Here is a 20,938-nt window from a genome sequence, read left to right on the forward strand (position 1 = left end):
GGCACTGACCAAGACGGGGAAGGGACAACCCGGGAAGCGGACCCGACGCGCTGCGCACCGGGGACCAACAGCTCTGTAGGCCCAGGCTCCGCCCCTGGCCCACCGGGCGCGGCGTTTCGGGCCTGCGGGCCCCGCCCCCCGCCCCGCCCCGGCGCGCGCCAGGCGCTCCTCCCTTGAGGGAAGCCGTCTCTGCCCGCGCCCGTGCGCGCGCCCGCGGCCGGGTTGCAGGGCTGGGCGCGCGCCCCTCGTCCCGGGCAGGAAGATGGTGGCGAGCGTGCGGGTGCAGAAGCTTGTGCGGCGCTACAAGCTGGCGATTGCCACGGCGCTGGCCATTCTGCTGCTGCAGGGCCTGGTGGTGTGGAGCTTCAGCGTCCTGGAGGACGACGAGCCGGGCGAGGTGCTCCGACGGCCGGGCGGGCAGGCGGGCAGGCCGGGCGCGGGGGCGCGCGGGGTCCTGGCGGGGATGCGGGCGGCCCCGGCCGGGGAAGTGGGGCACTGGCCGTTTGCGTGTGGCGCGCGGGCGGCCGCCTGGCTCGGGGCCTCGGACCCCTGTGGCTCGGTTCACAGGCGGGCCCGGGGGCCTACGCGCGGAGGCTGTGCGTGACCCGGAGGACCGGGCCGCGGGCCGGCAGGGGCGCGGGGCGGGAGGAGGGGGTCGTGGTGGGGTGGTCTGCGCTCCGGGGAGCAGTGAAGGTCAGGCGCGGGTGCGGGGGAAGCGGGGCCGGGAGGCGGGGCTGGGCCCGAGCCTGCTCGGAGGTGGGGAACCCCAGGCCAAACTTTCTGAAGTTGGGAGGGGGCGGGAGTGTGCGCGCCGTGGGCGGAGGACTGGGGCCGGGGGACCCCGAGCAACCGCGCCCAGCCGCCCCTCAGGGGCAGTAGCCAGTGAAGAAGTGGAGCCTGGGGGTGGAACTCAGTGAGGAGAGGGAGAGTGACCCCGAGGGAGAGAACTGGAGTGTCCCTGAGACGTGGCTTCCTCAGCCGAGGGTCTGAAGAACCTGCATGGGTCTTCAGGAGAGGATGGCAGGGGAATTGAGCTGCTGAGGGGGCCCCAGGACATTAGGGAATCGGGGACTCGCCCCCTCTGACTCTAAGGGAATGGGGACAGCAGCAGCTGGTTTAGCAGAACCCCAGGCCCTGGAGCAGGGGCAAACCCTGCTTAATCCCCAGGTCCTTGCTCTGAGGGTCTCACTCACTCATGGCTGATGTGGTTTCAGCTGGAGGCCCAGACATTCCTTCCCCAGTGTGGTCAGGAGGGTCCAGTGGTGTCTGAGACCATCGTGGAAGGTTGGCGAGGATAGGCCAAACCCTGGCCCTAAGCTGTGGGCCAGATGACAGGGCTTCCCTGCCCCCACCCCTTGGTTCTCGAGCCTCTAGGGCTCTGAGTCAGACACTCTGCTTGCCCCGTCCTCTTGGGCCTCTCCACCTGGCAGGGTGAAGGCCAAGGGAGCCCTGATGTCCTCTTCCCCTTCCTGCATGTGGGCAGTCTGGAAGGCCTGGGGTGGAGACTGGGAGAATTGCTGCTTTCGCCTGTTTTGGGGAGAACCAAGAGACTAGGATGGTGAAGGGAGCTGGGACAGAGTCACATAAAACCATGACTCCAAAAGGAGCTGAGGTTGGGGTTGGGGGAGGCTGGCTCTGTGACATCTGAAGGGCGTGAGCTTGTTCTTTGTGGTCCAGTAAGTAGCAGGAAGGGGAAGAGAGTGTATGAAGATTTTTTGGGCAGATGAGACATTCTAAGATGGAAAGGGCTGCCAGGGAGTTAGGGACCCTCTGACCCTGGAATATGTGAGCGGAGGCCAGTGAGCACTCTGGCGAGGGGCATGGCAGAGCATCAGAGGCTTCCCAGAGACAGATCTCTGGATGGGATGAGAGATTGTCCAGGCCTCAAGGCCCTTGCTGCCCTACCTCCAGCCTGGGGTGGAGAACTGGTGCGGTAGAGTGTTTGGGATCCTGCCTCCCCACCCCTCCTCCAGCTTCCTAGCAGAACCTGATAGGGGAATCCCTGGACTAGAATGGGGAAAAGATCCTTGATGACCTATAGGCTGTGTAGTCCAAGCAGCCCTTGGGGCTTGGGCCCTTCAGCAGCCACCTCAGTTGGACCATGCCACTTCACCATCCTGTGTCCTATTCCAGCACTGCTACTGGTAAGTGGTGTGACCCCTGGCAAATCGCCTAACCTCTTTTGCATCCTCATCAGTATCCGCGCCCCAAGGATGGGGGCAATAATAGCATCTCTCTCGTTGGGTGATACCTGTGAAGTATTTGCAGGAGTTGCTGGCCCATGCTAAATCATCAGTAAATAACTCTTATTATGATTTCAATACTGCACAGTGGTAACAGGGATTCATTCATTCAGTCAGTCATTCAACAAATATTTATTAAGTCCTCCTTCATACCAGGCACTGTGCTGATACTGGGGATACAGAAATAAATATAACAGACGAGGTCTCAGCCCTCGTGGGCAGACAGGGAGAGACTGACAGTGAAAAGGAAACAATAACAAGAGGGCTGGTTTAGATACGTGGTTGGGGAAGGCTTCTGCAGGAATTGGCCTGTGAGTTGAAAGACCCAGTCAGCCTGGGGAAGAGGTAGGCAGAGTTCAGGAAGAAGGCCCTGAGGAGAATGGGCTTAGCTGGATGCCTTCAAGGAATGGAAAGGAGGGTGGGGTGCGATCCCGGGAAGAAGGTTCAAGAGTTAGTCCAGGGCACATCCTAGAGACCGCAGTGAGGGGCTGGGGTTTTATTCTAAGTGGCTCTAAACTAAAGGGGTCTAAGCAGCGATGGGAGAGAGGTGCGTTTAAGAGGCACACTCTGCCCATCTGTGAGGGCTAGACTGGAGACCAGAGATGGCCATTAACATCCAAAGAGCCATTTTATGGTTTTCAAAGCTTTTACAAACATTGTCTCACCGCTTACTTTATGTACACATTTAGTTTTATTGTAACAAAGCAACTTGTACACTTTTTTTTTTTTAATTTATTTTTGGCTGTGTTGGGTCTTCGTTTCTGTGCGAGGGCTTTCTCTAGTTGCGGCAAGCGGGGGCCACTCTTCATGGTGGTGCGCGGGCCTCTCACTATCGCGGCCTCTCTTGTTGCGGAGCACAGGCTCCAGACGCGCAGGCTCAGTAGCTGTGGCTCACGGGCCCGGTTGCTCCACGGCATGTGGGATCTTCCCAGACCAGGACTCAAACCCGTGTCCCCTGCATTGGCAGGTGGATTCTCAACCACTGCGCCACCAGGGAAGCCCGCAACCTGTACACTTTTAACGTTTAAAACCGAGCATCATCTTTCCTTTCCAGTGAAACAAAAAGAAAAATTTAAAAATAAACAGGAACAGGGCTTCCCTGGTGGCGCAGTGGTTGGGGGTCCGCCTGCCGATGCGGGGGACGCGGGTTCGTGCCCCGGTCCGGGAGGATCCTGCATGCCGCGGAGCGGCTGGGCCCGTGAGCCATGGCCACTGAGCCTGCGCGTCTGGAGCCTGTGCTCCGCGACGGGAGAGGCCGCGGCGGTGGAGAGGCCCGCGTACCAAAAATAAATAAATAAATAAACAGGAACAAAATTACAATAGAGAATGTCAATTGCAAACAAGATCCTACAGGTTCTGCTGATTCTCCCATCCAGTGGCAGGGCTCAAGTCATCATTAGGAGAGAATTTTATTTTAAAAGTGTCATCTTAAACTGCAAGGATGTCCGTTAAACATCACAATTAAACATGCCAAAGGAGAAGCCGTGTTGTCAAAATGCCCACTTAACCCACCCAAACATCTTAAACCCACCCTTTGCTGACCTTCTATAACCCCATTTTTTAAAGTTTTTTTTTTCCTTTTTTTAAACAAGAGAAAGTAGACAGATACATGTTGGTAAATGCTATCTGTCCATATTCACATAGAGACACAGTGTAATCTCTGAGCCCAATATACAGAGAAAGGAGGAAAAAAGCTAGAATTCTATGCACTATGACACAGGGGCCTAGCCCCCTCCAGCTTCCAGCAGAGCTAAGGGAGCAGAAGGTTTTTCTTTTTTCCCACAGAGCATGGTGGTGTTGATTCCATAAAGTGTTTGTTGAGACAGGAAGAGATAAAAATGAATTTGGAACAGAAAGGGGTAGAGATTCTTTTCCCACTGAATTCTGCTCAAGGTATTTCCCCCCCAAATAAGTTGTGAACCATGGTATAAAGGAGAAAAGAGACCTCAAAAACAGGGCGACTGAACACAAGAGGAGGAGGAGGAAAAAAAAAAAAAAGACTGCAACTTGCTCCCGGGGACTGGAGAAAATTAAAAAAGGAAGGTTGGAATCCACCAGTGTTCCATTAGTCATCTTCTCCTTCATCTTCCTCTCCTTCCTCCCCCTCATCATCATCTGCATCTTCTTCACCTTCATCCTCATCCCCTTCTTCATCAATATCTTCCAATCCTTCTTCCTCTTCATCATCATCATCTTCTCCTTCCCCTTCCTCGTCATCCATGTCCGGAACCAAGTAGTACTGTAATGGATTTGGCCAAGTATCATCTTTGACGACCTCTCCTAACTCATCTGCACCTTTCCGGATTTCCATTTGATTTCAGTGGAATTTGAAGATGGATCACGACTCTCATTCAGATGAAATTCTTTGGAGAGAACTTTATTTTCAAAGTAAGGGTTTTCATCAAAATAAAAATCTATTCTGTAACCTGATTTAATATCTTCAAATTCTGTCACTTCGACTCTTGTCAAATAATGCAGCGCCTCTTCATCCTCCTCCCCGAGCAGTGCAGACACTTGTGGGTGGTTGACAAATGTTGTTACCCCCAAATTTGGAATTTTGGCGATGAATTCCGACCTCTTCTGAAAAAATGGTTGGCGGAGTTTGTTATATTTCTGTTCTACGTTCAAAATCTCCTCACTGGCTTGTTCGTTAAGTCTGTCTATTTCATTTTGTACTTCATCAATATGTTCAGTTGCTTCTTGCTGTTCTTTTTGGAGGGGAGGCGGCGGCGGGCGGGCAGGCCGCTCTGCTCCCTCACTCATGCTCCGCGCTCCAGCTCGCTGCTCCGTCCCTCACCGCTTACTTTAAGCACTCTGAGAAGTCCAAGGTGGTGGGGTGTGGGATAAGCATTGCTGTATTCTCTGTCTCCATGGCCCAGAGAAGGATTCCAAGGAGAAGCTGCAGAGTCAGGAAATGTCAGAGGACTTTGAATTCCTCCTCAGTGGGGAGAGGGGGCCTCGGAGGCCAGACTGCCTCCAGGCAGGTGTCTCAGGGCCAGTCCCCATCCTCAGTAATTAGAGGGGACTCTGACCTCAGGGGCGACCGGGGGCAGCTCCTCTAGGGGCACAAATATGGGCCCTGCTGCTGCACATATAGACATTCTTGGGGTGTTTATATGTGGTGGGGGCTGGCTGCCCACCAGGAGCCCCCCTCCCAGTTCTCACTGCGGCCTTCTGGTCTCCCAGCCCCCTCTGGGATTGTTCTTCTCAGGGTCAGCCAGCTCCCTGCTGCAGTGCAGGGCGCCAACATGCCCGTCTCCTCCCACATCCTATCCCCCACCACAGCGAGCCTGGCCCTGTGCCCTGCCGCCCTGACCAGCGTCCTCACTCGCTGATACTGACTTCCGTCTTGAGAGCCCACAGCTCCTCTGCCATCTCCACCCACCTAAGCTTGAGAATGTCTTCCCCTGACCACTGTGTGGCCAGGTCCGACATCACCAGGTTGATGTACGCTCAGTTCAGTGGGGCTGCAGCCACCTCTCCTGAGGGCTTTCCAGCCCAGGGTGCCCTCCCCAATGTGGGTAACAGATTGGGATCTGCTGCCTCCCCCCCACCTGCCCTCCCCTTTGCAGATATCTCTTCTCAGATGGAGATAGACACCCCTGGCTCTCACTGGGCACCTCCCAAGAGGGCTGGTTGGGGTGCCAGGGTAGGGGTGGGGCCCTCGCCCTAAGGCAGTTGCCGTGCTTTGACAGAGGAGGAGAGGGAGGTCCTAGGGAGGGGAGGGACAGGGAAAACTCAAACCGATGGTCCAAAGTATCTGAAGGCCTTTGCTTCTCTCCTAACTACACTTTTGTCTCTTTCCTATTCTCCTTCCATTAATAATAATAGTAAGGATGACAGCATTCACTGAATGCTGAGCCTATGCCAAGAGCTTTTCATTCATTCACTCATTCATAAATTCATTCATTCAACAAATATTTATTGAGGGAATTCCCTGGTGGTCCAGTGGTTAGGACTCTGCACTTCCACTGCTGAGGGCACGGGTTTGATCCCTGGTAGGGGAGCTAGGATCCCACAAGCTGCATGGCACGGCCAAAAACTTTTTAAAAAGAAAATATACATATATATATATATCGTGTCTCCCACTGCCAGACATTCTTCTGGGCTCTAGGAATACATCACTGAACAAAACAACAAACAGCTTTGTCCTCATGGACATTACATTCTTGTAAGGGGAGAGACACAGAATAACACAATATACATTTATACATGTAAATACATTATAGGATGAGAGAAGGTAATAAGTGCTATGGGAGAAACAAAGTGGAGGCTGAGGGAGAGCTGGAGTTTTAAATACAGTGGACAGGGTGGCCTTCCTGAGAAGATGCCACCTGAGCAAGGAATTGGAGGCAGGGGCCGTGGGGACATCTAGAGGAGAGCATTCCAGGCACAGGGGACAGTGAATCCAGGTGGGCTGGAGGGACGCTAAGAAGGCCATCAAGGCTGGAGAGTGAGCATGAGAGGGTGGTGGGTGAGGTCAGGAAGGGTGGAGCAGGGGTGAGGGAGCCAGACACAGCTCGCGTAGCCTTTGTAGGTTCACGGGCTTTGTCCTCAGAGGGGGAACCATGGGTGGTTTCAAGCAGAGGAGTGGGGACCTGGGACCTGTTTTAAAGGAAACACTGGCTGCTGTGATGAGAGTGGACTATAGGAGGCCAGAGTAAGAGCAGGGGGCTTCCGGGCAGGGGTGGTAACGATGGAGGCAGTGAGAAGCGGTCCAATTCTGGATGTACTTTGAAGGGAGCCCCAACAGGAGGTACTGATGATGGAGTGTGAGGGGAACAAGAGGCGAAGTGACGCCCCTAAGTTTTGGGCCTGAGAGACTTGAAGGATGGAGAGGTCATTAACTGATATGGGGAAGACTGAAGAAGGAGCCTACTGGGGGAAGATCAGAAGTTCGCTTTTGGGTTTGTGGGTTGACAGGTCTATCGAGCTCCCAAGGGAGGCATCAAGGAGGCCGACAGTTAGACATTTGAAGGTTCAAGGGAGCGCTCCAGCCCAGAGAGAGAAATGTGGGAGTGGATGGAGTTAGGAGACTGAATGAGGTCACCTGGGGACCTAGGACAAGGCAAGGCCCCAGGGTGGCCTTGGGAGATAAGGAAGGGTCGGCCGAGAAGACTGATAAGGAGTGCCCACGGAGGCCACACCAGGGAAACACCAGGAGGGCATCCTGGAAGCGGAGGTAGGGGGGTGCTTCAGAGGCTGTGGTCCAGTGAGTCGTGCTGCTGGAAGGCCAGGCCAGAAGAGGACTTGCACAGAGAGTGTTGAGGGAGGAAGGGGACAGCTGGTGGCGCCACCTCTCTAGCTGCGCTGTTTCATGCTCTGGCTCATTGGACACTCACACTTCCCTCCTGTATTTTAAAGCTGAGGGAACCTGCTCAGAGAAGGTAGGTAACGGTGGGGGAGTGGCAGAGCCGGCCAGGGAGCTCTGGTGACTTCAGAGTAGTCACACAGTGCCCTTCACATCCTTTCCGTGTTTCATCCACCTGACACCAGCCAGACATCCTATGTGCCAGCTACTCCGCCGGGCACTGGGGTAATGGGGCTGAAATGACAGCCTCTCCCCAAGGGGTTGGTTGGGTAGAAGAACGTCCCACCCTGGGGCAAACGGGATGGCTTCACACAAGGAGACTCAGGGCTGGATCTTGAAGGATGGATGGGATTTGGTCAGGCAGGGAAGGGGGGGGGGTGCGTCACAAAAGGGGGACAGGGAGAGCTGGGAAGAGGGTGGGTATACACAATTTCGAGTGTGCCTGGGTTTGAGAAGAGGCTGTAGGAGCCAGGAAGCAGGGCTGGAGATATTGAGGCGCAGCATCCCGCTTTCCCTTCGAGAGCCCCTGCCACAAGGAGCAGTGAGCTGCCAGCCTGCAGCTGCAGGTGCCTCAGGCTCTGTCTCAGCCATCCAGCCATGGCCACCCCCAGCAGTGGCACCGCGGCTCCCATCTCTAGGCTGTCTTTGCCCTGGAGCTTCCCACTAGGTGGTCGAGGCCCTCTCCAAGCCGAGCTGTCGTCTGAAGCTCTTCCTTCCCCCTCTTTGCACAGGTGTCAGGCCGGCTTGGCTATCGGAAGGCTTTCCCTGCTGCCTCCTGCTCCTGCTTCCTCATCTTCCAGAGTGTGACCCCCCCACCCCCCAGTGAACCCCTTGCACTCTGACTCTCTCTTGGTCTCTGCTTTCCAGAGAACCTGACCAGTAACGGGGTCTCAGATTTCACCTCTGTCCTCCCCACCAGGCAAGACCCCTTTGCTCTGTTGTGGCCTCGGCACTCCCACGCGGAAATACTGTAGTCAGTAGAATGCTTTCCTTGTGAAGAGCACCGTCTCTTCCCAGCCTGGCCGGGTGGGAGTGCTAGGCGGACACTCTTGTCTGCAGGGTCTTTGCATGTTTCTCTTTTGATATATGTGGATATTCGTTTTCATAGTTGCTGAAAAAGAAAGTGGTATCTGAATCCAAAGCACAAAAGAGATTCAGTGCCCTGTGATCTGTGTGATCGTGGGGATGTGGGTGCGACGGTGCCTTCGGGGAGGACGACATTTCCTCCGCTGGCTGGTCAGGGAGGCCTCCCAGCAGAAGTGCTCTTTGTGCAGAGCCCTCAGGCAAGCAGTACTTTCCTAGATCAAGGGTGGCAGGGGCTTCCAGGCCTGAGGCCCAGCAGGAAGCTGAAGGAGCTGGAGGAGAGTGACTGTCCCAGTGACTTGTGTCCGCCTATCTTTTACAGAAAGGAAGGCAGAAGAAGCCACGGCCGCTAGACCCCGGTGAGGGCTCCAAGGACACAGACAGTTCAGCTGGGCGGCGGGGCGGCGTGGGCAGAAAGCATGGGCGCTGGCGGGGCCGTGCTGAGAGCCCCGGCGTGCCCGTGGCCAAGGTGGTACGGGCAGTAACCAGCCGGCACAGAACCAGCCGGCGGATCCCCCCCACCCCGCCCCCAGAGGCCCCAGGCCGCCAGAACCTGAGTGGGGCAGCAGCCGGGGAGGCACTGGCTGGGGCGGCTGGCTTCCCACATGGAGACACAGGGAGTGTGGAGGGCGCCCCCCAGCCCACAGACAACAGCTTCACACCCAAGTGCGAGATCGTGGGCAAGGATGCTCTGTCTGCACTGGCCCGGGCCAGCTCCAAGCAGTGCCAGCAGGAGATCGCCAACGTGGTGTGCCTGCACCAGGCCGGGAGCCTCATGCCCAAGGCTGTGCCCCGGCACTGCCAGCGGGCTGGTAAGAGACAGGCATGGGCAGAGAGGTGGCAGCCCGGGAGGGGGCATGGCAGGGATCCTCACCTCCATTTCTCAGGGAGGAAAGCTCAGAGGGGCTCACCTTGCTGCCCAGGTTGGGTGACGAGTGTACTAAGTGGCAGAGGTGGAGCTGGGGCCTAGGAGCAGTGGGCTCTAAGTGCAGGGCTCCTCCTTTGGAAGGCAGGCAGCCCCCTCTTCCCGTCTTGTCTCCACCCTGTGGCCTGGGGCCAGACCTCACCGATGCCCCTGTTCTCTACTCTCAGGGAAGATGAGCCCCGGCATCCAGTGGGACGACGTTCGGGCCCAGCAGCCTGTGGATGGCCCCCCAGTACGAATCGCCTACATGCTGGTGGTCCACGGCCGCGCCATCCGCCAGCTGAAGCGTCTCCTCAAGGCTGTCTACCACGAGCAGCACTTCTTCTACATCCACGTGGACAAGGTACGTACTGTGGCCGAGGAGACCAAGGGCATCTGCGTACGTAGAGCAGAGACTCAGCAGGTCAGAGACAGACAGTGTCTCTGACCTGCTCGGGTGGCCCAGAGATGGGGGAACAGGGAATGGGGGAGCAGCCAGCACCAGGCGACATGGCGGCTTCAGAGCTGGAGCCTGGCCTGTGCTCTCTCCATTCTGTGACACGTGTACTCTGCTCTGGGGTGGGGCGGAGTGGGAAGGTTGTAATGCTGGGGATCCAGCTTCCACTGCTGAGTTTCCACCGCCACCTCCCCACTTCCCACAGCGCTCCAACTACCTGCACCGAGAGGTGGTAGAGCTGGCCCGGCAGTATGATAATGTGCGGGTGACGCCCTGGCGCATGGTCACCATCTGGGGCGGAGCCAGCCTGCTGAGGATGTATCTGCGGAGCATGCAGGACCTGCTGGAGGTGCCCGACTGGGCCTGGGACTTCTTCATCAACCTCAGTGCCACTGACTACCCGACCAGGTGTGGGGTGGTGCTGTGAGCCCTGCAGATGGGAGGGGGGCACGTCGAGGCATTCGGGGTTCAAGGGTCCTGATGGACTCCTTCCCTCCCCCAAGCCTCATTCTGGGATCTGCATAGCTCAGACGTGGCCCCTTGGCCCTAGCAATGTTTTAGAAGAGGAGCTGGTGAAAGATGATGTGAGGATTGAGAGTGACAAGAGGTGGGGAGGAGGAGGACCCAGAGGTCTGTACTGGGGGTCATGGGTCAGACAGCAAGGGGTGGAAGAAGGATGGGGTGGTCTTCCTCAGGGGCCTCAGATGCCCACCACCCCAGAGCATCAACCTGGAGTAGGTCACTTGGTCAGGACGACTCTCAGTGAGAAAGGAAGGGGCCAAGGAGTAAAGTCAGTCACTCTCACACACGCTCCCCACATCCCATTTCCTCTCCAGGACCAACGAGGAGCTGGTAGCTTTCCTGTCCAAGAACCGGGACAAGAATTTCCTCAAGTCGCATGGCCGGGACAACTCCAGGTAAGGGGCCGGGGGAGGAGGCCCTGGTCCTGGGGTCTTGCCACAAGCCCTCCCACACAGGGGGGCTCTGTGGCCCCAGCCTTGGGTTGCAAAACCTCCCAACCAATCACAGATTAAGGAGGATGAGAGCCTGGATCCCACCCTGCAAAACCCTCAGCCACGGGCCCATCTGCCTCCCACAGGTTCATCAAGAAACAGGGCCTGGACCGGCTCTTCCACGAGTGCGACTCGCACATGTGGCGTCTGGGCGAGCGGCAGATCCCAGCGGGCATCGTGGTGGATGGCGGCTCTGACTGGTTCGTGCTAACGCGCAGCTTCGTGGAGTATGTGGTGTACACAGACGACCCACTTGTGGCCCAGCTACGTCAGTTCTACACGTACACGCTGCTCCCAGCCGAGGTGGGTGACTGGGCCCGCACCCAGGCCAAGAGGGCGCGCGGTGGGTGCCCCGGCTCACCCTCCACCCTGCCTTGTCGCCCGCAGTCCTTCTTCCACACGGTGCTGGAGAACAGCCCAGCCTGCGAGAGCCTCGTGGACAACAACCTGCGGGTCACCAACTGGAACCGCAAGCTGGGCTGCAAGTGTCAGTACAAGCACATCGTGGACTGGTGCGGCTGCTCCCCCAACGACTTCCAGCCGCAGGACTTCCTACGGCTGCAGGTGCTTCCCCGTGACCCCCAAGCCCTGCCCCTTGATAGGGCCTCACCCCAGCTTTCGCCAGGTGCTTTCCAGGCAGAAATGATCCACGGTGGTCCAACCAGAGAATCTGGGGGCCCCTCGCTGGGAGCAGCCCTCAGGGGTCGGGGGCTACACTGGCAGCAGGAAAGGCCCTGGGAGGCTGATCTCCAGGCAGTGCCGGGAAGGGCGGCTCCCCTGCTGTGCTCTCTGGGACCTCCAGACCCCTTCACCCTCCTTGCCTCTCTCGCTCCAGCAAGTCTCCAGACCGACCTTCTTCGCCCGGAAGTTTGAGTCGACTGTGAACCAGGAGGTATTGGAAATCCTGGACTTCCACCTATATGGCAGCTACCCCCCCGGCACTCCAGCCCTCAAGGCCTACTGGGAGAGCACCTATGACGTGGCCGATGGCCCCAGTGGGCTCAGTGATGTCATGCTCACTGCTTACACCGCTTTCGCCCGCCTCAGCCTGCGCCACGCCGCCACCGCTGCGTCCCCACTGGCCAACCCACTCTGCAGGTGAGACCTCCTTCTGACATCTCCATCTGACATTTGCAGACCCCCAGTGTGTAGTGCCCTACGAGGAGGCCAATCAGAAAGAGACAGCCCCTGCCGCCAGGGAGCCCCCAGTCTGAAGCAGGGAAAAACGCAAACAAAACAAAGGGGGCAAAAGCCAGGCACATAGGATCTGTGGGTATGAGATCTGGGGCAAAGAAAGCACCTGGGGATGGGACACCCCAGAGCCCCCTCCCTGGGACTCCAGGCCAAGCCAGGTGTGCTGATGGCATCTCCCTTTCTCCCTGCTGGAACCTTCTTAGGTTTGAGCCCAGGGGCTTGCCGTCCAGCGTGCACCTGTATTTCTATGACGACCATTTCCAGGGCTACTTGGTGACGCAGACGGTGCAGCCCTCAGCCCAGGGGCCGGCAGAGACGCTTGAGATGTGGCTGATGCCCCAGGGGTCGCTGAAGCTGTTGGGGCGCAGTGACCAGGCCAGCCGGCTCCAGAGTTTGGAGGTGGGACAGGTCCTCCCCTTGCCTTCTCCTGTCCCCCAGCAAGACTCGGGGTAGTGGGGAGAGAGGGACAGACACTAAGGGAGGGCTAAGGACTGGGTTAGGCCTTTCAGAAATGGATCCACGTGTCTTCTTTCCCAGTGATGGCAGCCTTGGGATGCACAGAGGACATGTAGTCAGCAGGGAGGGGCTCTGGTTCCACTACAATGCAAGCCCAGTCTTCTAAACTCCAGGGATTTTCTGCTAAAGGGACTTGGACATTCCAGTCGGGCCAGAAGATTAGGCTTTTGAGGGGCTCCTTAGCGTGGGGGTGGCCTCTGGGCAGGGCTTCGAACCTCATCTCTGTCTTACTGCCCCCAAAACTTCAGAGCAGGTCAGAACAGGAACCTAGAATGAATCTCAGAGCTTAGTAAAGAAATCCTAGTCTGAGCCCATCGTTTTGCAGATAGGGAAACAGGACCAGAAAGAGACAGTGACTGGCCTGAGGTCACACAGGAATTAGAGGTAGCAGCAGGTAGAGAGGACTTTACCCCGGCTCCTGCCCAGCTGCCTCCTTTCCTACAGGTTGGCACCGAGTGGGACCCCAAAGAGCGTCTTTTCCGGAATTTTGGGGGGTTGCTGGGGCCGCTGGACGAGCCTGTGGCCATGCAGCGCTGGGCCCGAGGCCCCAACCTCACAGCCACTGTGGTGTGGATCGATCCCACCTACGTGGTGGCTACATCTTACGACATCGTGGTAGACGCGGAAACCGAGGTCACGCAGTACAAGCCCCCACTGAGCCGGCCCCTGCGGCCAGGGGCCTGGACTGTTCGACTGCTTCAGTTCTGGGAACCCCTGGGTGAGACCCGCTTCCTCGTGCTGCCCTTGACCTTCAACCGCAAACTACCTCTCAGGAAAGGTAAGGATCTAGTTCCCAAATGATGCCCAGGAGCCAGGCCGAATGGGATTTGCCAGACAGGTGACCCCAAGAAGCTGACCATCAGAGTAGGGGAAGGGGACATGTCGTGGCCCTGATCATTCATCCGTCAGCATCCCAGGGCCTTGCACTATGGTATGGTGCTTCGGAGGCCGACTTGGCTCTAGAACACAGCTCTGACACTTTAATTGGGCTTTTATCCTTGGCAAATTACTTGGCCTTCCTGAGCCTCAGTCTTATTACATGTAAAGTAAGAGTAATACAACTGTTAGAGACCTCCTGGGTGCATGGAACACAGATCCACTCAAACTAGCTCCAGTGAAAAAGGGGAAATTATTGGAAAAATGCAGAGCTCTCCCCCACGGAACCTAGGAAATGACTCAGGTCCCACTGGGACCTAGAGGTGCTTTCTGTCTCTCTGGGGCCACCTTGTCCCTCATCCTGTGCTCTGTGTATCAGCCTCAGGCTCTGGTTTCTCAGTATATTGATACATGGCCTCTCAGTGCAACAGAGACTGACCAGGGCCTCTTGGTCTACAAGTTCCACATTCTTAGGACAGCAAATCTGATTGGCCATCCTCCCAGTCCATTGGTAGCCAGGTGGGCAGGGTCACATGGCCCTCCACCCACTTGGCTAAGGATAAGAGAGCAGACTCTGAACACAGGCATAGGCTGCAGCTTCCTGCAAGGGGGCCCTAATACAAGTAACTACCCCCTGGGAGATATTAGGAATGAGTATGTGGGTAAAAGTGGCTGGTATATAGTAGGCGCTCAATAAGTAGGTAGATGTTTCCTTCTTCCAGCCACATCCTATCACAGAGAAGGTGGGTCAGAGCAGAGGTAACCCAGCGGAGGACGGGGTGCTGGGGTGGGGCAGCGGCTGAGGCGGGTCAGAACAGGCAAGCTGCGGCCTGCCCTCCTAGGACTCATAGCCTGATGGAGGAAACGGGGCGGGGGAGGCAAGCTTGACAGCAGGAGGGCACTGGAGCTGAGCCTTGAAGGAGCTGGATTTTTATAGACAGAGAAGGGTATTCTAAACTGAGGGGACAAAGTTAGCAGGTGTCTGATGCGTGAGGGGAACAGAGGGTGGAGGGGAGTAGGATGCCAGGGGGTGGTGGGAAGGAAGGCTGGCAAAGTAAGCAGGGCGCCACAGCTGGAGGGCCTGAGTACTAGGCTTCTGAGGGCTCTGGGAACCACTAGAGGTGGTTGAGAAGGAGCATGGGTGACACAAACCAGACCATTACCAGAAAGTAACCTTACTTTCTAAGGTGCCTTGAACCCACTGTTTTATTTAACCCTCAAGTCAGGAATTCAGGGATTACTGTCTTGATTTTATAAAACTAAGTTTTACAGGCACAGAAAATTCTGTGGATTAGCCCAAAGTCACTCAGCAAGATGCAACTCAGTGGTAGAGCTGGGACAGGAACTGGGGTGCCCAGACCTGACTCCCAGGGTCTGGCCTTCATGGAATCATTTGGGCGGGGCATGCTTACTCCTGCTCTATACCCCCAGATGATGCCAGCTGGCTGCACGCTGGGCCACCCCACAACGAGTATATGGAGCAGAGTTTCCAGGGACTCAGCGGCATCCTGAACCTGCCTCAGCCAGAGCCCGCAGAGGAGGCTGCCCGGCTGCATGCGGAGCTCACGGGCCCTGCGCTGGAGGCCTGGACAGATGGGGAACTAGGTGGCTTCTGGTCTGTGGCCGGACTGTGTGCCATGGGCCCCTCTACTTGTTCCTCCCTGGAGCTCTGCAGACTGACCAGCTGGAGCTCTCTGTTCCCCGACCCCAAATCAGAGCTGGGGCCTGTCAAACCAGATGGACGACTCAGGTAGCAGGGTCCCAGCCAGCGCCTCCGGAGGACCCGGGGAATTGCACCTTACAGACGATGGAGGGATGTCCCCTTCATATGCAAGAACCAGAGGCCCAGGCAGTAGACCCGTGTCAGCCATCAAGAACTGTAGACGGCAGGGAAGGTGGGCTTAGTATTTACCACCGCAAATGGCTCTGCTGGGGACCAGGATGTTGGCAGGAACATGGGGTGAAGGGCTTCAGCTTCCACAGCCCACTCTTCCTCACTTTCCCCTCTAATTTTTTTTTTTTTAAGAAAAATGGGTAGTGGGGGGATGAACTGGAAACAAAAGATGTGCAATAGGGCTCAGAGCAGCCCCAGGAAGTGGGCCATGGCTCTGGGGAGCAGGGGCCTGACGAGCCCATCTGCTGCTGCTCTGGAGGGGGCTGGGCCTGCCTCGCTCTCCAGGGCTTCATCCCCCAGCCTTGGCCTGTGCTGCTAACTGCTGAGGCTCTGCAGGGGTCCAAGTGCTATGCCAGGCTCTGAGGGCTGGAGAACAGGTGATTTAGGGGAGCACTGCAGAGCTGGAATCTAATGGGTCAGCCTCTCCTCTTATAGCCAGGGGACCATAGAAGAGGGGGTGAGGTTGGCTCTAGGGCTTTCCAGCATCCCCTGCCCCTTGATGGGAAAGCAGGGCACCAGGGCCTACTGAGACCATTGTGGAGTCTCCCAGGTACCCAGAACTGCAAGCAGGGCCTGGGGCGAGCCCTCATGAGCAGCATGGGAAGAAGACTCTGCCAGGGCTCTCAGAAGAACCTGGAGTAGCATTGTGCGTGAAGCTCAGTGTGAAGTCTGAAATATGCAACAGAAGAAATACATCTCTCTCTCTCTCAACTGAGCCTCTGTGTTTTTCCTGCTGGGTGTCAGACAGCCATCACTGTTGGGCCCTCTTCTCCTAAAAGTCTTGGCTGGTACTTTGGCAGAAGGTGGAGGTCTCATTCCCCCAGAGTGGGAACAGTTTAGAATCCATCAAAGAGCTAGAAGGGACACAAGAACCCATCTAATCCAGATCCCTCTTTTTCTGAGGGGTAAACAGGCCCAGAGAGGCTCAGAGACTTCCTCACTGTCACCCAGTGGGCCAGCAGGAGACAGTTCTTCAGAGTCCTGACACGGCACTTCCTCCCTCGCTGCCAGGCCGAGGCAGAGGCTTGCGTCTCCGTCTTTGGAGTCACCAGGGCCCATCCCAGAAGCCCTCGCTGTTTCCTGCCCAGTTCTGAGTTACGGGGCAGCCCCAAGAACGGAGGCAGTCCCAGCCAGGGCCTGGTAGTTACCACTGCCCCATTTACGAACAGGAGCAGTGGCGGCATGGGTTCCTAGCCGCTGCCTTAGGACCTGGGAGGGCCATGTTGGAAAGGTTTGTCCAGCCTCCCTCCATTTCTCAAGCCCTTTCTCCCCTCCCACTTTTCCGCCATTGTCAGCCATGGCTCAGTATCAGTCCTTCACACCTTACTTAGTGTGGGAGCAAAGGTGAAGTCTTCTTAGACCTTTAAAATCACCCTATCAGCCAGTCACGCTGACCCGGTCAGCTCAGCTTGGGAAACAAAGGGCTCAGATCCAGCCCAGGCTGCCACGTGTCAAGTTTTTCAAGTTGCCAGGAGAGGGCACCCCTGACCACCAGTGGCAGCGCTGGCGTTTCGGTCTGTCCAGCCCCTGTGCTGACCTTGCGTGGAGTATCTCATTTCATCCTCACAGCCCTTTGAGGCAGGCAATTTTATTATTTTCCTTTAGCACACCAGGAAACTGAAATGATGAACCCAAAGTCAAAGCTGTTGGTTGGTGGCTGCCGGCTTCAGGTGGAGGCAGGAGGACCCCACGCCACTCTGTCACTGCATTCTCCTGCTGTCCTAAGGCAGGTAACGAGGAAGGCGCTAACGGCAAGCACTCCAAGGAAATAGTGTTTGGGTTCAAGGGCTGAGATGATTGCTTTTTTCTGGCTCCTATTTTATAGAACACCTGAAGTTCTAATCTGGTTCTCTAAAAGTTTTTTGTTTTGTTTTACATCAGCCTTTAGATCGATTAAAAAAAATTAATAACTGTGTTTAGTGTATCAGGCACAGGCAGTAAATATCAGAGCATTTAGACTCTGCTGACTAAGGATTCACAGACCAGCCAGCAGGTTTAACCCAGGCTGTGGCTATGCAGTTGCTGGGTTAGCACAACTGTTTCCAAAGTCTTATTTTTGGAACTTAGGTGGGACATGCCCTCTGTTTCAGCCCCTGCCACTCCCATCCTACTACACCAGGTCCCAGTCACCTGCTGTGACCATTTTGAGGCTAGCCCAGTGGATGGGGATCCAGACTGAGGGCTATGAGTTAATTGCTCTGAGGTGGCAACCCAACACTGGTGCGGGTTCAGAGGTCCCTCAGGCAATTCTCATTTGCAGGCTGGCAGGAAAACTAAAGTCCAGCCCCAGCCCCACTGCTCTGGCCGGTTTGTCTTGGCCCCATGAGTCAGAAGCAATGTGGGACAAGGAGTAGGCTTCATGACTCCATCCTCTCCCCCGTCCAGGTCACTGAGGCAACTGTGAGTGCAGCTCCTTGGACTGAATTCCTGGCCGGCAGTGTCCCCCACCCTCATCTTTCTGTAGGGTTAGCTCAACCCAGAGGCTTGAGCGTTTTGAGGCTTTGAAATCGTCCCCTGGCTGGGCCCCTGGGGTCAAAATCAGAATAACAGCCAGGTGGAAGTGGGGTGGGGGCGTGCGGCCTGGGCCCCCAGAGCTGCCCAAGAATTCCTTTGAAGGGAGGGGAAGAGCCTGGGGAGAGAGGCTTTTGTATTTTGTGCCTGGTTTCCAGGACAACCAGGGACCCCTCAGTTCCCTTAGAGATGGGAGCAAAGACCAGAGGACAGCTGGCATTTGGAGCCCTGTCACCTGAGCTGATGGGAAGTGGCAGGGGAGGTGGGGTGCAGAGTAGGCCTGGGAGGGGATCGGGACTGAGAGGTGCAGAGATCTGGGCGAGGCGGAGCTCTCCTGGCTGTCTTCTGGGTTTAGCAGAAGCCTAGCCTGTTCCCGCCAACCCCTTCTCCTGCAGGTTGTTGAGGGACCCTCGTGGCTGCCAGGCCTGCAGAGTGGAGCGCCATCTGTGGGACACTAGGTCCTGGCATGGTACTGACCAGGACAAGCAGGGGCAGAAGCTGAGAATCTGGAGAGCTGCTCACAGATACCATGGCTCTGAATGAAACTGCTCCTCTGGGCCAGGGATCCTGGGTTGAGGGTTGGCCCTGTGGGGATGGTGGGTGGGGCCGGCAGGGGGGGGAGCCCATCCTGTGGCTGTCTTCAAGGTCATTTAAGGCCAGTGCCCTTTCTTGGCACCACTCTGCCACTGCTGTTCCCTGTGCAGAGCTCACCGCGGAGAACAGCCTCCTAGGCATAGTTGTGGCCACTGGTGCATACCCATTGCTGTCCCAAGTTCAGAGTTGGGGCAGATGCACACTTGGCCTCTCACCAGAGGCCAGAAGTCCAGCTTCTTCATCTATAGGGTCACCTAAAGCAAGCCCCTTGGGGAGAATGCTGTGTTTGGCTAGTATATGAACCCTGAGGTCCCTTCCCTGCTGTGTTCTATGATGCTACAGTCTACGACAGCGGAAGAGTCGGCACCAGGAGTTTGACTTCCGACTCGAGCCCTCCCTCTCCTGCCTCCTCAGATCCAGTTTCGAAGGGTGTCTGCCCCGCCACAAGCTCCTTCTCCTCCCCGAGTGTGTCCCTCTGTAAACTCCCTTACACACATCACTCATTCCCTGGGCTGAAGGAAGATAGGATATAGCTGCTCTGTCCTCCCTCACAAATCTCTGCCACAGGGAATTGATGCAGCAGCAAAAAGGGAGCTGCCTGCCCCTGTTCCCCCTGCATGTCAGGCTGATACTAGTCCCAGCCAGGTCACTCCTGCTCAACTTCCGGAGTGGAATTTCAATCTGGGGAGGTGAGACGGGTCTGTGCCTGCCAGGCCCAGGCTGAACCTCTGATGCCTGGTGCCTCTGGTGGGGAGGAGAGTTTCATGCCGGTTTTTATCACGGCCATCCCGTTGTGCTGCTGTACCAGCGAAGCCCCAGGGCTGCCATGTCCTCTGCTCTCTGCTCAGTATGGAAGGGGCCTTTGGATCTACTCTATGGACCCGCATCTTCCAGTGTGGGTTCCCTCTGGACCAAGGAAGTAGTGTGGAAAGGGTTAGCAACATCCTGGCCAGCCTCCTCTCTGGCCATTGTGAAACAGGACCCAGTACTGGGAGCTGCTGGTGATGACAGTGGTCTTTCCAGCTCTCCAAGCAAGGCCCACAGGCTCCTAGCTCCCAGGGGAAAGCCCAGAGCCAACTTCTGTGGGTGGTGACTACCGTACTGTCAGTCCTCTTCCCAGGGACGGGGCACCACATGGGATGCTGGGTACAAAAATCAAAAGAAATCTTCAGACCTGCAGCCTCCCTAGGCTCCAACCCCAACTCTGAGCACTAGACAGAGGATGGAGAGGTGGGGACAGAAGGTGTTCTTTGACTCTCCCACAAGGGTCATCAGAGCTGGCTGCCAGATTGTGAAAGAATGAGCTAGTGGCCAGAAAGGGGTGGAATTTCTTTATACCCGAGTGCATTTCAGAACTGCTAAGGGTCTGGGCTTTGTGCCTTGGACTGGCGGCGGGAGAGAACAAGATGGGGAGAGGACATGGGGACAAGAAAGGGTTTGGGCTCCGCTCTCTTGCTCGCTGACCCTAAACCCTGAGCTTCACTCTGAGTCATCCTTCATGATCCCCAGGACTGCCCCTCTCCCTGCTTCAGCACCATGGGATGCCCCACCGAGGTCCAGGCAGTGGAAAGGTGCTGAGAGTCGCAGGGGATGCAGGTGAGGGAGGACAGTGGGGGGAGAGGTGTGTGCCAGGGCCTAGTGTGGCTAGGGGAAGAAGGCGAGGAAGCCTAGAGAGACTCCTTGGAGAGAAGCGTGTGTTACCCTGATCTTAGGCTCATCCTGGTGGAAAGGGTCCAGATGGCAGCTGGAGAACGGCTGCGCAAGCCTGCCAGGCTCCCTTAGTCACAGGGCCATCCCCAGGGGGGTGAGGTATTGTGTGGGGCTATGCAGCAGCTACCAGCTATCCCTATGGGAGCCAGCTTGCCTGCCCAGCTATGAAAGTGTTCAAAAGGACGGGCAGCCGCAGACGCACCAGCTGATTGCAAAGTGCTTCTGGCTCTGGGCCTGCAGAGAGGTAGGTGAATGTTCAGCCCTCCGAGCCTTGAGTGGGAGAACTGAGTTTTTCTCCTTATTACTTTTTTTACTGTATGTAAATGCCTAATCAGAGCCTCTGGGACAAGGAAAGGACCACAGATGGCGAGCCCCAGGATTCAGCTAGAGGCCTCACTTGACCTCTTTGGGTAGAAGAAAGGATGGCAGACCCCAGTCCAGGGAAGCGATTTAGGCTGGGCAGAAGAGCTTCCATGGGGGTGAATGGGTAATGTCTTTGCTCTACCTCCCCCAGCTGCCATCCAGCTATGAGGAGGCCCTAAGGTCACTGCCTGCACTACCACCCAACCATGGCTCTGCTCACCCACCCCAGGAAGCAGCCACCTGCCTTCAGGGAAACACTATAGGAGGGA

At 56.7% G+C, this 20,938-nt stretch overlaps 1 protein-coding gene and 1 pseudogene across 2 annotated transcripts; one reads left to right on the top strand and one right to left on the bottom strand.

Annotated features, from left to right (window-relative positions):
* The first annotated feature begins 244 nt into the window (after positions 1-244).
* XYLT2 (xylosyltransferase 2) lies at positions 245-16,202 on the top strand. Of its 2 annotated transcripts, none has more exons than XM_059998559.1 (11): positions 245-397; positions 8,960-9,449; positions 9,730-9,905; positions 10,204-10,406; positions 10,835-10,915; positions 11,098-11,314; positions 11,399-11,575; positions 11,847-12,109; positions 12,409-12,604; positions 13,166-13,499; positions 15,029-16,202. In XM_059998559.1, exons 1-11 carry the CDS (start codon positions 263-265, stop codon positions 15,349-15,351), a joined length of 2,595 nt encoding a protein of 864 aa, XP_059854542.1. In that variant the 5' UTR covers positions 245-262; the 3' UTR covers positions 15,352-16,202. The 2 variants fall into 2 exon arrangements, with proteins under 2 accessions (XP_059854542.1, XP_059854543.1); XM_059998560.1 differs by having other exon boundaries at positions 8,960-8,996.
* Positions 3,852-5,006, bottom strand: LOC132414875 (protein SET-like; annotated as a pseudogene).
* Positions 16,203-20,938: the final 4,736 nt, after the last annotated feature.

This window comes from Delphinus delphis, chromosome 19, assembly GCF_949987515.2.
Source record: "Delphinus delphis chromosome 19, mDelDel1.2, whole genome shotgun sequence".
NCBI lineage: Eukaryota > Metazoa > Chordata > Mammalia > Artiodactyla > Delphinidae > Delphinus > Delphinus delphis.

Bases quoted from the DNA above. Each gene is read 5' to 3' on its own strand.
- XYLT2 (XM_059998559.1), top strand. From the start codon at position 263: ATGGTGGCGAGCGTGCGGGTGCAGAAGCTTGTGCGGCGCTACAAGCTG. The intron at 10,407-10,834 runs GTGTGGGGTGGT...TTTCCTCTCCAG, and splicing joins GCCACTGACTACCCGACCAG to GACCAACGAGGAGCTGGTAG. The intron at 12,605-13,165 runs GTGGGACAGGTC...CCTTTCCTACAG, and splicing joins GCCGGCTCCAGAGTTTGGAG to GTTGGCACCGAGTGGGACCC.